The 15,468-nt window shown below is 35.8% G+C and overlaps 1 protein-coding gene across 1 annotated transcript in view; it reads left to right on the forward strand.

Annotated features, from left to right (window-relative positions):
• The window catches only part of IntS4 (integrator complex subunit 4), a 101,720-nt gene that overhangs the window by 9,298 nt on the left and 76,954 nt on the right, over positions 1-15,468 (forward strand). The window contains exons 2-3 of the mRNA XM_089104772.1: positions 11,587-11,742; positions 15,071-15,205. Of these exons, the coding sequence (XP_088960898.1) occupies positions 11,587-11,742; positions 15,071-15,205 (291 nt within the window). The remainder of the gene's footprint in view (positions 1-11,586; positions 11,743-15,070; positions 15,206-15,468) is intronic.

A 15,468-nucleotide genomic window follows, 5' to 3' on the forward strand; every position in this document is an offset into this window, starting at 1 on the left:
AGGGCACAAAGGAGTTTAAAAATCTTGTCGTCGAGTGTGTAGGCGGGCATTCCAACAGTTTTTTTTCCCTCTTTCAGATTTGCCAACCTTGTTTTGTGTGCGTGGGTCTCTGAAGTAAATGGAGGCAGGATATCTTGGTGTGTTGTGGACTTCAGGATGTCAACTACAATCTTCATCAGCATTTCATGCCTCCTTTCATCTATGGTTGGGAGATTATCAAAGACAATGTTAAATAAGAGTAAAACAAATTGATCTCGCTTCCCCAATAAGCACCTCTCTAATATCTATCATAGAATTGGGTCAGGCTCAAATGGTCTAAATTTTCAGGCGTTTTCGTATCAGTTTTCTTATTGAAGTGGCTTAATTCCCTCAGCCCCTCTTTGCAGACATTGCAATATAAAAAAGAAACACTTGGTCATTGCCTATTTGAATGTAATATGCTGACGTCTGCACAGCATACCCTTCAATGTAAACTGTTAAAGTGCTTCAAACACCACAAAATCGTATTATCAGCCAAGAGTCTAGCTGACTATACCTGCACACAGGGCATGGAACTCAATGTGTACCCTCTGAAATTTCAACTCCAAGAATCAAATAATTAATTGCAAGATATCTAATCAGATTCAAGGTGAATAAGGAGCAACCCCTTGCAGTAGTTCATTTCAACTCACAGAGTGAGTCAAAAAGAAAAGAGCTGAATAGTCTTGACTGATAAGCCCATGTTTGCTGAAACAGATGAAAAATATTTGAATAATAGGAAGAAGATGTCAAGGAAAAGGCTGGCATTTGTTGAAGCAATTGCCTGTTTTGACTCTCTGTGGCTAGTAATTGATGTTCTATCTATGCATTTTGTAATCTGAGGTTCTGAAGTATAGGGGATTTCCAGTATTTTGGTTTATAGAAAGATGAAAGAAGTACTCCAGTATTTTCAAGAATCTATAGGAACATTTTCAACCAAAATTGCAATCTGGCTTCCATAAGCCAAGTGGGACTTATGTGACACATGCAAAGAGAAATGTGTTGCCTAAAAACATGGGATTGAGTTGCCAGAACCAAAAAAGAAGAGTACTGAAGGGCATGGCATTAGCAAGGCTAAGACTTGAGAGGAGAGAAAATAGGATAGGGCTAATAGTTATGTACTTTTTGCTTTGACCTTGAAATACAAAACTTAATGGGTGTATTCTCATTTCAACAGACTCCTTGGGAACGTATCGAAAAAGTGTACTGTGTAGTGTGGCCTGAAGCAGTTGCATGTCATCAAGCAAATGAAATAACAAGTAATGTTGTCCTGATTGTTGAAAGATATCACTTGGTCAAATTCATGTGTGTCACAGAACAAAAATTCAGTTATCAGCTTTGCTATACAGATCTATTTTGTAAGCACCCTAGACTGTTGAAAGTAACAATGAAATACTTTGAGCCAGGTCACTCAAGCATACAGGAAATACAGAGTCCATATTTGTATTGTAAAAGTCTCAACCAAGATCTATAAGAACACTAATGTTCCATTTTCCAAAGTTAAACAACTTCAATTTTCACAAGGCTACTTGGAAAGAGTTGGTTACAAACTGTCGTTTTCTGAAGAATCAGTCTCTGAAATAAATTTTGCTGTGGAGGGTAAACTTAAGGCAAGGCAAGACATTTCTTCCACAAAAGTGGTTGAGTTTTCTGTGGTTCCAAAGCTTTTGGATTTCAAACCTATTATTCCTATTGAAAAAATCAAAGATGCACAGTCAGTCTACAGGTTTATGCCTCCTCTAAATGTGGAGTACTAAAGGTGCCGTTTTGCAAGTATGGGTCAAGACAACAACCACTGTAGTACAGACATCATTTCCAGAAGAAAAAGCTGCAACTCACCATTCTCTCATCAAAAAAGCTGAGAAGGGAAAATGGCAATCAGTGAAGACCTAATCAGTTACTTTGCTTTCTTTTGCACCAAGTAATCAAAATTTTTGAAGTTGGGTTATAATCATTTTGGATTAAAATTCATTTTAAACAGTGAAAGTAATGCGAGAAGGTAGAAACACAACGTGTGAGTGCTAAAGACAATGGCTATTCCTGAGAAAATCTTGATGAAGAATTGTTGTAACAAAGTGGAAAAGGAACCCAAGGGCTGTCCTGTAGTTTTGTTGTAACTACTCTAGCAGCAGAAAGGATTGGCAAAATTATCGTATCCGTTTTTAGTTTAACCTTTTGACCTTGTAAATTTCATCTGACTGGACTAAAATTCCACCAACAGATATCCATTGCTAGTGGCTTTAAATTGGCATTTGATTCATTTTTTTCTATCTGCCAGATATTTAGCTCCATAAAAAACAATTTTTTCAATTGTGTTTATTATGAAATTTTAAACAGTGTGGATACAACATTCTTGCTTTCACAAGGCGAATAGGAAACATTAAAAGATAGCATTTGACAATAGAAAATGTTGCTAATTGTTTCAACAGTTTGGGGAGGGGGAATATTTTTGCCTGCACCTAAGTTTTGAAAAATACATTTTGCCCCCTCTCCCCTTATGTTTTCATGAATTAATGCCACTGGCTGCTCAAGTATCTAGGAAAGTTGTAGTGTTCTTGTTTAATATAATGGCAATACAGAAAGTAGTCTGTATATTTATCAATCAGGGGGGGGATTAGGTAATAGGCTTGAGATTACTTTTGTAGGTTGTTTACTCTTGTTGATAGAGGAGTATCACTAAGGATGGAAAACATGCTGCAATCAAGCTGGGACTAGGGCTGATTATCAATATTTTTAATAATCTTCTAGAAGGGTGCAATGTAGAGAATATGGGGGAGAGCAACAGAGTTGCACAGCATTGCCAGATAATGGCGACTGAAACGAAGCTTAACAGAGACTATGGAGGCATAGGAAGCTAATATGCGGCGTTTGACGACTTCTGTTTGGAAAGGACAAGTGTTGAAAATGGTATTTCCGATGGGAATACCAAGATAAGAGATTTGGTATGACGCGCAAATCTTTGAATTCCCATGTACAATTTCATGAGAAAGTGTGTATTTCCAATTGAAAAAACATAACGTTAGACTTTGCAGAGTTAATTGAAGACCAGATTTTAAATATTCTGCTTGCAGTTCTCGGGAAGTTTCAGAAATTTTGTCCAAAATTTGGCTGCTGTTAAAAATTTCATCAGCATAAGTGACTAAGGCGATAATTGAGCCCAAAGAGAACGAAAGCCATCTTACACTGCTCTTAAGCTTAGAGGACATGGTTATTGAAATAACAAGGTGAGGCGGCAATTGTACCTTGCCTGGCTCCTCTCTTAACTAGTATATTTCTATCCAGTGGCCTCGCCATTTCAACTTCCTTAACAGGGATTTTAAGACAGACTCGTAGCTTAGCATGCATATCCCTTTGAGATCTAATGATAGCCGGATTGGGGTGAAAAGAGATTATAAGGAGGAATTTAAAGGTAATTGAAACTTCTTGGGGGGGGGGGGGGTAACAAGTGGAGCTTATAATAGATTGGGATGTAGAGGAGCGTGCACACCTGTGATGGCTTTGCGCATCTTGGTTCTCCAGGGAATTAAAATTTGGTTTAGGACACAGCTCATCATCTAGAAGTTTGCTTTTCGCTTTAATATACAAAATTACATATAGAAAACAGCTGTTCCAAGGCTCTGTCCTGTACTATTAAAAGAAAAATCTGCATTGAATATTCAGTATGTTATATCACATGTGATATTAGATCATATGTAAACATTATGCATAGAATTTGAGCACAACTAAAAAAATGACCATGAGATATGTTAGTGGTGCTGTTGTTGTGCATGATATGTTTTTTGACAAGTTTAACTACAATGTAGTTTCAGCTTTACTCAGTATTTTGGGAGAATTATTTGACAATTCACCAACATGCCTTCCATTATCCATATCATTTCAGTTACCAAACTAAATTTTAAGTGTCTCTCAATTAATACCTTTTTTGCTTATTTTTTACTATTAATTAAAAAAAAACTTTTCCCACAAAATAAGTTTTTTTTTAAAAAATAAAGAACTCCATTAAACCAAAAATGAACAAAAACAGAATCAAATAATCTACCAAGCATACAACTTCCACAAACCAGTATGAATAAATAAATGAAACCCAAAACGAACATAAAGTAAATAACAGAGTCAAACTGAAAACGAGCTGAAATTAATATGAGTAGGGCACTAAACCCATATATTCTCTAAACGTCGGAACATAATTTATGCTTTACTGAAAAATTCTTTGAAGTATTTTGACCTTTGTGACTTTAGGATATCAAAAATTAATTCACGATTTAAAAAATAAATATTAGCGTATGTATATTAACCTAACGATGCACATTCATTTAAATTTTTTTCAGTGAAGTAAAAATTATATTCTGACTTTTAGAAAGCATAGGGGTTTTGAACCCTACTCATATTAATTTCTGCTCGTTTTGAGTTTGACTCTGTTATTTACTTTATTCTCTGTTCGTTTCCGGTTTCATTTATTAATTGATACTGATTTATGGAAGTTGTATGCTTGTTAGATTATTTGATTCTATTTTTTCCACTTTTGGTTTAATGGAGTTCTTTACTTTTTTTGAAAAACTTATTTTGTGGAAAGTTTTTTTTAATTAATTTCTGTTCGTTTTACAAGTTTGAATCTTCTCGGTTTTCCTTTAAGGAATTATCGTTTGGCCTGCTTTTTATATGCTGGAAAAACTTTTCAGCAATTTTTAACAACATATACTCTTCTGAAAATCATGACACAAATAGTAGTGTTTAATTTGGTATACACATCCTCTAGTTGACCTGATAAATAAACGTTAGTAGCCTTCCCAAAAAATTTTATCTTTGCTCCTTCGCAGACTGGATACAATTACTCTGTTTTAATCTGGTAAAATCTTAAGAGCAGAAGTAGTAACAGAAGTAGCCCCAAAAATTTGAACTTAATACCCTCAGTCGTTCTTGGTATATTACTGAGATGTCTTATTCACAACCAGCATACAAACAGTGTGTTTTGGTTTAATTTTAAAGCAACAATGAGTTTTTAAGCATAATGGGCAAATTACATAACTGTGGAGAGTTGATCTACCCAATAACCCTAAAGATAGTTACTACACCATTCAGCTCTGCTGAACGAAATGGCTGTCTTAAAATTTTGATTGGAAGTGTTTGGAAAATTATGAGCTAAAGAGGAGGGCTGATTGCCTTCCAATCACTTTTGACTCTTAAGAGGGCAGTAGAACTTTTAATTTCCAATCAAATTGGCTCCTTTAAAATACCAATGATATTACTAGCTATGATAAGAGCAGCGCTGTCTATGTCCTTGTACTCCCTATAGGGTAAAGGTACCAATGATTCGACAATTTTTTTTAAAAAAGCACTTTCTACTCCAGAAGGCTTAATTGAAAAACTTTTGGTTTGAAAAGGGTTTCAGTATGTAGGAAAAATATCTACAAATCTAACTGTTTGATCAGAAGTTTGAAGTTTTATCAGAAAAGGGTACAAAACTCTGAATTTTTTGAATTGGAGCGTTTTCACCTACAAATTCGATAGAAAAAAAAGTTACCTGTTTTCGACGAAAGTCGGAACCCTATTCGACACGTGTCGAAATACTTGGGGAATACTTTTGGGTGGATCCTGGTGGATTCGACATGCCTATTCATTTTACTTTATTTCATCGTTTCTCTTCAACTTTTTTAAATGTGTAAATGTATAGAATACTATTAAGATAGTGGAAGCAAAAAACTAAAAAATTGCCTCGAGTATAGGGATGAAATTGGATAATCATATGGAGTGTAATCGAGTGACCTAGTTCCCTATAATATATTGTGCGCTGCCTGGAATGGCTCACTTAGTCTCAGTTTTAATGGTCCAGCAAAGATTTCTTTGTTGTTCACAGTTAAAGTTTTGTCAACATTTGACCATTTCAAAGTTAATCTACCAGTTTAATCCACTTTAAAAATTTTTAATTTTGACTATTCTTTGTCTGGAAAGTCCAGAATTCTTGAAATGTGCACGTCCTACTTAAGATTATTAGAAATTTGTGACACTGAGGGGTTTAACATGTTTCATTAGCATTTTGGGTGGGATTGGGTGGGATAGGAATTCCACGCTAATTTGGGAGGGGTACAGAGATAATATTTTGTATTTTACAGCTTGGGATCTATTTGAAAGAAAACATATATAAAATTTACTATTTGAGGGTGTTCTTCAAATTTATTCAGTGATAAATGAATTAGGGTCAAATGCTTAAAAATATGAACATAGCATGAGGGCAAGCCGCAGTTCCTCAGATCATGGAAAAGTCTAGCATCTAGCATGAAATCAGTAAAACTACGATAAAAAAAATACTTTTTAAATATTATTTTTAATTTTAAATATTATTACAAATAATAATCATCAAAACCTCGTTGTTGAGAAAGTACCCATAATTTCGACAACTATGTTTTCGTCAGAGGTCCCTCAAATTTCGACACCAATTGTTTCTCATCTTTTTTACATATTCAGTGAAGTTTCTGGTATTCCACTACATCAGACAAGAATTTTCGACACTTGGAACATAGTTTCGTCAATATAATATTTGCTGCCATTTTAACTTAATTTTATCAAGAAAAAGCCAATGTGGCAATGGAAGTGTTTGGGGAAAAGGTGCGCGTCGTGGGAAGGGGCATTTGCCCTCCAATCGCTTTCGACTAAGGGCATTAGCCCTCTCAATCCCAACTGAATGAACCCTTTTTGAATTTTCTTTGACAACACTTTGAATAAAAAACATCATACGCCCCAAGGGCATAAATTACAACCTTTGCCCTGGGGGCTGTGGGTGGTTTGTCATCATTAGACATAATTTTTGGACCTTTCAACTACGTTGAACAAAATGGCTATCACAAAATTTTTATTGGATGTGTCTGAGGAAATGGTGGGCGTGAGAGGGGGTTAGTTTCCCTCCAATCACTTTCGACTATTAAAAAGGGCAACTAGCCCTTTCAATTTCCAATCGAATGAGCCCTTTTTGAAGTTTCTACGACAACGTTTTCTATAAAAACCTTATATACACCCAGGTTATAACTTACAAACCTTGTTCAGAGGGGTGTGGGGGGGGGCTCATCCTCAAAGACGTGATTTCCCGAACTTTCAACTACGTTGAACAAAATGGCTATCTCAAAATTTTATTGAATGTTGGGGAAATAGGTGGCTTGAGAGGGGGTTAGTTACCCTCCAATTACTCTCGGCTATTAAAAAGGGAATTAGCCCTTTCAATTTCCAATCGAATGTGCCCTTTTTGAAGTTTCTATGACAACGCTTTCTATAAAAACAAACTTATATGCCCCCAGGGCATAACTTACAATCCTTGCCCTGAGGGCTTTGGGGAGGGACTGTCATCATCAAAGACATAATTTCCAGACCTTCCAACTGCGTTGAACAAAATACCTATCTGAAAATTTTGATTGGATGTGTTTGGGGAAGTGGTGGGCGTGAGAGGGGGGTTAGTTGCTCTTCCAATCACTTTCGACTATTAAAAATGGCACTAGCCCTTTCAATTTCTAATCGAACGAGCCCTTTTTGAGGTTTCTACAACAACGCTTTATATATAAACCTTATATGCCCCCTGGACATAACTTACAACCCTTACCCTGAGGGTTCTAGGGGGGGGGTCATCTTTAAAAGACTTAATTTCTGGATTTTTCAACTACGTTGAACAAAATGGCTATATCAAAATTTTGATTGGATGTGTTTGGGGAAATGGTGGGCGTGGAAAGGGTGTTAGTTGCTTTCCAATCGCTATCGGCTATTAATAAGTGCACAAGCCCTTCCAATTTCCAATCAAATGAGCCCTTTTCGAAGTTTCTACGACAACTCCTTCGATACGAAGTGCACTGGTCTAAAAGAAAGAAATCACCCAAAAAATTAATAATAATACATTATGCCCACATCGTTCTTTACTTAGGCAGCGCTATTGCGCTGCCTATGATTACCTTATTTCTTTTACTATTAGTGCCTTTTACCATTTTACTCTTGTATTCTACCTTAATGCATAAAGCCTGATTTTTAGCTAAACTGTTCAAGTATCAAATTTTTTCCCAGTCTTAAGGAAAGTAGTTCCAAAATAGTTCATATTACTTTTCTCAGAGCTATGCACAAATTTAAAATCTGAATTTTTAGAAAAAAGTAAATACAATGTACAAGCATGTAAACAAAAGCCAAGAATCTAAAGAGCAGTGGCTATCCCCCTGGTAACGGGAAAAGAAATCTAAAAAAACAGTTTTGTCTTCTTGAAAATCTTAGGAAATATTTACTGATGACATAGAAGAATGGGTACTAGGACCAACCAAAAATGTATTCTAAAATAAATATAAATGAATGTGTGCACAGGGGGAAATTGGATTTGAAAGAAATTGTAACCTTTACAGGATAGGTGAAAGGCAAGGGTAAATTACCTTGGGTACATATTATTAACCCAACAAATAGAGATTAAATAAGAAAAGATATTTATTTTAAAAAATTACTATCACAAGCCCTAAAGGGCCGGATTCGAATTTCGGAGTCTGTAAGAAAACAAATAAGCAAGAAAATCTTAACAAAAGCACAACAACTAAAAAACTAGCTATAAATGCCAAAACAAAAACATCATAATGATATAGTCTATCATTCCTTAGTCAAAAATTTTAAAACTGCAAAATGTCATCTATTTAAAAAGATAGAAACTGATAAAGCTAAAAAAAATTAAACAAATATATACATTAAAAAACGTTTAAAAAAGAACATAAAAAGGGAGGAGGGAACAAAAAAGCCAAGAAACAAAAACTTGAGCATCAACTTTTCCAAATATTAATAATAAAGAAAACTAGTTGTTTATTTTATTTGTAATGAAGGGGACTGAGGTTTTTTCATCTGGAGATAGAGCAAAAAATGGGGGGACAAGATAGGAACAGTTCAGAAACAGTCCATGGCAGGCGATGTCTGGGTGGGGAGTGTCTTTTAGGGAAAGTGTTTTCGGTGTGATGGTTTATTATTCCATTTTTTGCAAAAAGGAGGCACAGCATAACTCCTCTACTCAATGGTTTCCAACCTGGCTTTTCTACCTTATGCTACCTTAGCCTCTTTGAAAATTATTCGTGGGCTCTTTTTTTATGGATTCAATTTTTCGGATTCTTCATGGGAGATGTCATACTGGACAAGCATATTCAACATGCGGGTGGGCAAGCAAAATATACATCCTTAAGGAATGGGACAGGGATTCCAAATTTATTTAAGAGCTTAAGGAGGGATATGGACACAATAGCTCTATGGATAATATCTTTAACCTGGATATGCTACTTTGAACTAGAAAAAATTATGACCCCGAGTAATTTAAAGAAGGACACAGAAATTATTTGGGGGTATAGGGTTTAGAAAATGGGGTGAGGTTTTAAGGAAACATGTTGGCATTATTATAGATTTATAGGGATTTACTCTCATGTCTAAGTTTGCTCTGTTGTCTGCAATATCATTGAGGATTAAACTTGGGATGACCGGAAATCTAAGCACGTCATGAATTTAGTACTTCCTGAAATTAAGGAGCAGGCAATAATGCAGTCATAGGCCGCGCAATAGTGCTGTCTAAGTAAAGAACGATGTTGGCACAATGTATTATTTATTTTTCCATACCAGGGAACTTCCTATCGAAGAAATTGTCTTACAAACTTCGAAATGGGCTCGTTCGATTGGAAATTGGAATGGCTAGTCCCCTTTTTAATAGTCGAAAGTGATTGGAAGGCAACTAACACCCCTTCCACGCCCACCTTTTCCCCAAACACATCCAATCAAAATTTTGAGATAGTTATTTTGTTCAACGTAGTTGAAAGGTCTGGAAATTAAGTCTTTGAGGATGACACCCCCCCCCCCCAGCCCGTGGGGCAATGGTTATGCCCTGGGGGCATATAAGGTTTTTATAGAAAGCTTTGTCATAGAAACTTCAAAAATGGCTCATTTGATTGGAAATTGGAATGGCTAGTCCCTTTTTTAATAGTCGAAAGTGACTGGAAGGCATCTAACATCCCTTCCACGCCCACCATTTCCCCAAACACATCCAATTAAAATTTTGAGATAGCCATTTTGTTCAAAGTAGTTGAAAGGTCTAGAAATTATATTTTTGAGGATGACACTCCTCCCACAGCCCTTGGGGTAAGGGTTGTAAATTATGCCCTGCGTACATATAATGTTTTTATTGAAAGGTTTGTCGTAGATACTTGAAAAAGAGCTCGTTCGATTTGAAATTCTAAGGGCTAGTGCCATTTTTAATAGTCGAAATTGATTTGAGGGCAACTAACACCCCTCTCACGGCAACCTTTTCCCCAAACACATCCAATCAAAATTTTTATATAGCCATTTTGTTCAACGTAGTTAAAAGTTTTAGAAAGCAGGTCTTTGAGGATGATAACCCCCTCCCCAGCCCTCAGGGCAAGGTGTTTAAGTTATGCCCTGGCGCATATAAGGTTTTTAAGTTATGCCCTGTGGCATATAAGGTTTTTACAGAAAGCGTTGTCATAGAAACTTCAAAAGGGCTCATTCGATTGGAAATTGAAAGGGCCAGTGCCTTTTTAATAGTTGAAAGTAATTGGAGATCAACTTACCCCACTTCCCAGCCCCAACGTTTCCCCAAATATGTCCAATCAAAGGTTTTACACAGCCATTTTGTTTAACGTACTTTACATGTCTGGAAATTAGGTCTTTGAGGGTGACAACCCCCTCACAGCCCTCAGGGCAAGTGTTGTAATTTACGTCCTGGGGGCATATAAGATGTTTATAGAAAGCATTGTGGTAGAAACTCAACAAGGGCTCATTCAATTGGAAATTGAAAGGGCTAGTGCCCTTTTAAATAGTCGAAAGTGATTGGAAGGCTTGACATTTTTATAGTAAACAGCGATGTGGGTACAATGTATTTTTTTTTGTTTTCAGACCAGGTCACTTCGTATCGAAGGAGTTGTCGTAGAAACTTCGAAAAGGGCTTATTCGATTGATAATAGAAAGAGCTAGAACCCTTTCTAATTGCTGAAAGTGATTGGAGGGAAACTAATCCCCCTCCCATGCCCACCCTCCCATTTGGCCATATAAAATATAAAACGAACAGAAATTTAATGAGCCCAAAAAAAAGTGAAAAACATGTACTGTAATTACAAGAAATAAATACTTTAAAGTAACAAATAAACTATTTCTGAGTATTGCACACTATGTACCTATGTTCTAACAAGCAACTAAGCATTACTTGTTGAGAAATGGGAATCTGGGTTGTATTCAATCCTAAGATTGAAAAGAATTATCCGCATTTGCCATTGCCATTCCTAAGAATTTATCCCTTTACCCTGAAAAGAAAATGAACCTTAGCATACGTGGCTCTTCTAAGCACTTAATTTACCTTTATATTAAAATTTTTTTTCATATAGAAAAATAACCAAGATAAATGCCCCTTCCAAAAAATGGGTGTTGAATACTAAATATTTTAGATGATAATTTTACCAGCTCTGCAACTGAATTTACGTATATAAATGGATCATCAGGTTTTTTAAAATCGTGATACTTTTGGAAAAATCTAAAAAAAAATTAAATAAACAAATTCTGACTTTTGTAATTTTTCAGGTTGTAACTGAAGAGGAAAAGGCTGTTTTGCTGACAATAAAGAAAACTCGTTATCTCGGAACAGAATATGCATTGTTAGATGCTATACAAAACTCAACAGAAATCAGTTCTAGCCTACAGCATCTGATTCAGCTAAAGCAATATGTCCAAGAACAGGTATGTCTTATTCTACTTAGCGATGTATATAAAATCTATAAAAGATATTCTCAAGTTTAGCTCAATATTTAGTTCAATATTTAAGTCTTAATCGTACTAGCATTCAATGCTAAGTTATATTTTAAGCCTTTGTTCAATGATTCATTAGAAACTTTCACTTGAACATTGTTTATGTTGCACTAGCGGCTCATATGCATATGCTATGGTATGCAATATAATTCGTATAGGTAGGTATTTGCGCATACTTGAATCACTGGAGCAGATTATTGGGGAAAAAAGCATTGGGGTAAATTATCGGGAAGGTAAAAAGAAAAAATTCTTTTAAGTGGCGATTCGTATTAAAAAGGGGGCAGGATGCACACATGAGAAAAAAGAGCAGCTATAAACTTGCCAATGTTTTCTATTGAAAACTGGAGATCTATTCGGCAAATATCAAGAACGAATCTTGAGCCAGATAAAGTGTACATGATTAATGACAATTTGCCATAGTCTATTTACCGAATATCAAGAACGCATCTTAAGCCGGCCAAAGTGCTCATGATTAATGGTAATCTGCCATGATCTATTTACCGAATACCAAGAACGCACCTTGAACTAGGTAAAGTGCACATGATTAATGGCAATTTTTTAAAGTCTATTTGCCGAATGTCAAGAGCGCATCATGAGCCATATCAAGTGCATATGGTTAATGTCAATTTGCCATGATCTATTTACTAAATATCAAAAATACCCCTTGAGCCAGATAAAGTGTACATGATTAATGGAAATCTGCCATGGTTTATTTACCAAATACCAAGAGCGCACCTTGAACTAGCTAAAGCGCACATGATTAATGGCAATTTTTTAAAGTCTATTTACCAAATATCAAGAGCGCATCTTGAGCCATGTAAAGTACACATGATTAATGGCAATTTGCCATGATCTATTTGCCAAATGTCAAAAACAAACCTTAAACCAGATAAAGTGCTCATGATTAATGGCAACTGTTTTTGACTGGACTCTAATTAAACTAATGATAAGACCTTGAGAAATAAAAGATAGAGTAATGATTTAATTAAAGTAAAACTTGGTTGACTTGGTTGTCACTTGATCTAGTGACCAACCAAAATACATTTCAGATACAAATATGATTATAACTTTTCTGTCAATGAAGGGAGCCTGTCAATGAGTCACAATATAGGAAGATACTCGGCTAAAACTTTTTTTAGCTTGTAGGTACGTACAAAGGACTGATTCTTCTTACTGCATCAGAATACTGGGGTGTGACGGATACGTGTGACGGATCAAAATACTGGGGTCTGTAGGTACGTACAAAGGACAGATTCTTCTTACTGCATCAGAATACTGGGGTGTGACGGGTACGTGTGACGGATAAAAATACTGGGGTTTGTAGGTACGTACAAAGGACTGATTCTTCTTACTGCATCAGAATACTGGGGTGTGACGGATACGTGTGACGGATCAGAATACTGGGGTTTGTAGGTACGTACAAAGGGCTGGTTCTTCTCACTGCATCAGAATACTGGGGTGTGACGGGTACGTGTGACGGATAAAAATACTGGGGTTTGTAGGTACGTACAAAGGACAGATTCTTTTACTGCATCAGAATTATGGGGTGTGACGGAGTAGTGTCATACTTTCGTTATTCAACTTGAAGTAGTCATTCCAACAGGGTATTAAAACGAGTAATATTCATGTTTTTATTCGTCTAAGTCAACCAGAAACGCCATGGATTAGTTGAAATCCGAGAAAGAGGGCACTGGAGATATTTTTGAAATTTCTTATTTTTACTGCATTAAATGAGAAAATTAAACAACGTTAATAACTTGAATTCTTAACGTTTTAGGTCTTCGCTTAAAACTCCTATTTCAGATAAAAGTTTATTTTGGCTAAATTTTCTGCTAGTTTATGTATGCTAAAAAAAATTAGGAGCGTCTTAGGCAAACATTTTTGTCACGCGTAGATGTCATATGTGCTTTGCAGGCCAATCTGTCCAACTTAGCCAAAATCTGTGATAATCAGCTGAAATCTAATCTTTTTTACCCTGTATGTAATTAAGTATGCATTGCCCATCTTATTCTCTTTGAGAAAAACACGGCAAATAAATAATCTCGGAAGTACGAAAATATTATGTGGGACAGTGTGGACGAATATTTTAGCCGATGTAAAGAACTTAGCAAGGCGATTACTGCTTTGCTTCGTCCTCGCAGCTTTGATATTGCCATATCAGTTTATGGAGGAACATTTTAGCCGATATAAAGAACTTAGCAAGGCGATTGCTGCTTTGCTGCGTCCTTGCAGGGTTGATATTGCCATATCAGTGAATATGTTTATTTTTGAAATGGTGTTAGCCATGGAGAAACAATTAACACCTCGAAGCCTAACAAACTTGTTATATTTGATTCACAAAAACGTTATAATACATTAATGGGTATAAAATTTACTCATAACTCGGCCTGCCTTTATAGACTAAAATCTGCGTTTATTTACTTCCTTCTTAAAATCCTGTATCATTCGGCTGTGGAAATACGAAAGGCGTTATGTGAAATATCAGTCAAAAGTGAGCTATATATCGAGATTACTAAAATCAGGCACGCCCAATGTATTTGTTTAATCTTAATACACGTATCCCTTTTTGTTCTCGAGAAATCCTCAATTTTATAATTCACTCAAAACGCGTTGTAACCAAATTTCGACCAGTATTGCAGACAATAAAGCGCACGGTTTGATGCACGAAGATTGTCACATAATGAGATGGCCAGAAAAGCATCATTTGAGCTCGAGAGAGATATGGAGGCATAGATTGAAAAACATTTGTTTTTCTCCTGAACATTTTGGAAAATAGCACTAAACGCCTTTTGTATTTCTACAGTCGCCAAGGCCGTATCTGGGAGGTTAGGGGGTCTCACCGGCCCTCCCCCCTCAAGTTCGGTCCGACTCGTTAAAACGTAACAGAAATGCATATAAACAAATTTTATTGCTTTTTTTAAAAAATTTGTATTATTGTACCCCCCCCCCCAACAAAGATACCCTATTTTGTCATTACTGTCATTTTCGTCTTTACTAACTATTTTGTCTTTTTTAAGGAAATTGTGTCATAGCTTTTTGTATTAATAAAAATTTATCTTACCTATGTGCATTAAAGTAATATTGACTAGCATTTTGTTGAGATCAGACCCAAAGGTCATCTACAAGTTTTTATGTATTTCGTTAACCTTAACTAATATGAATCTTAGTTAATATGTTAATCTTAATCTGTTTATGAATTTTGATAATAGCAACTATAATAGAGTCAAGACATTTTTCAGAAAAAAATTTTATTTTTCAGAATATTGTTGAGCCTGAAACTTTTATGTCTGAAATTTTTGAATCATTGATGTCAATGAAAAATGAACTTTTGCAAGCACAATTAATCGCCCTTGTCAAAGATGCAGTTGAATTCCGACGAGTTCCAGATTTAGAAGTAAGTTTTCATCCTATTATCCTCTTACCCTATTTGCTTATGCGCTATACCCTGCTAGCTGAAACCCTGTGTTCAAGGATCTTTTGAAATGGGCCAAATTACAAGCACTGTCGACACATGGTAAATTTGCACATATATTAAGATGATCGAAAGAACAGGTACTACTATCTCAGGATGTTGCAAAAATAGTACCTGTTCTTTCGATCATCTCAATATATGTGCAAATTTATCATGTGTCGACAATGCTTGTAATTTGACCCATG

This window comes from Artemia sp. Qi Xiang Cuo, chromosome 19 (assembly GCF_049724085.1).
Source record: "Artemia sp. Qi Xiang Cuo chromosome 19, ASM4972408v1, whole genome shotgun sequence".
NCBI classification, from domain to species: domain Eukaryota; kingdom Metazoa; phylum Arthropoda; class Branchiopoda; order Anostraca; family Artemiidae; genus Artemia; species Artemia sp. Qi Xiang Cuo.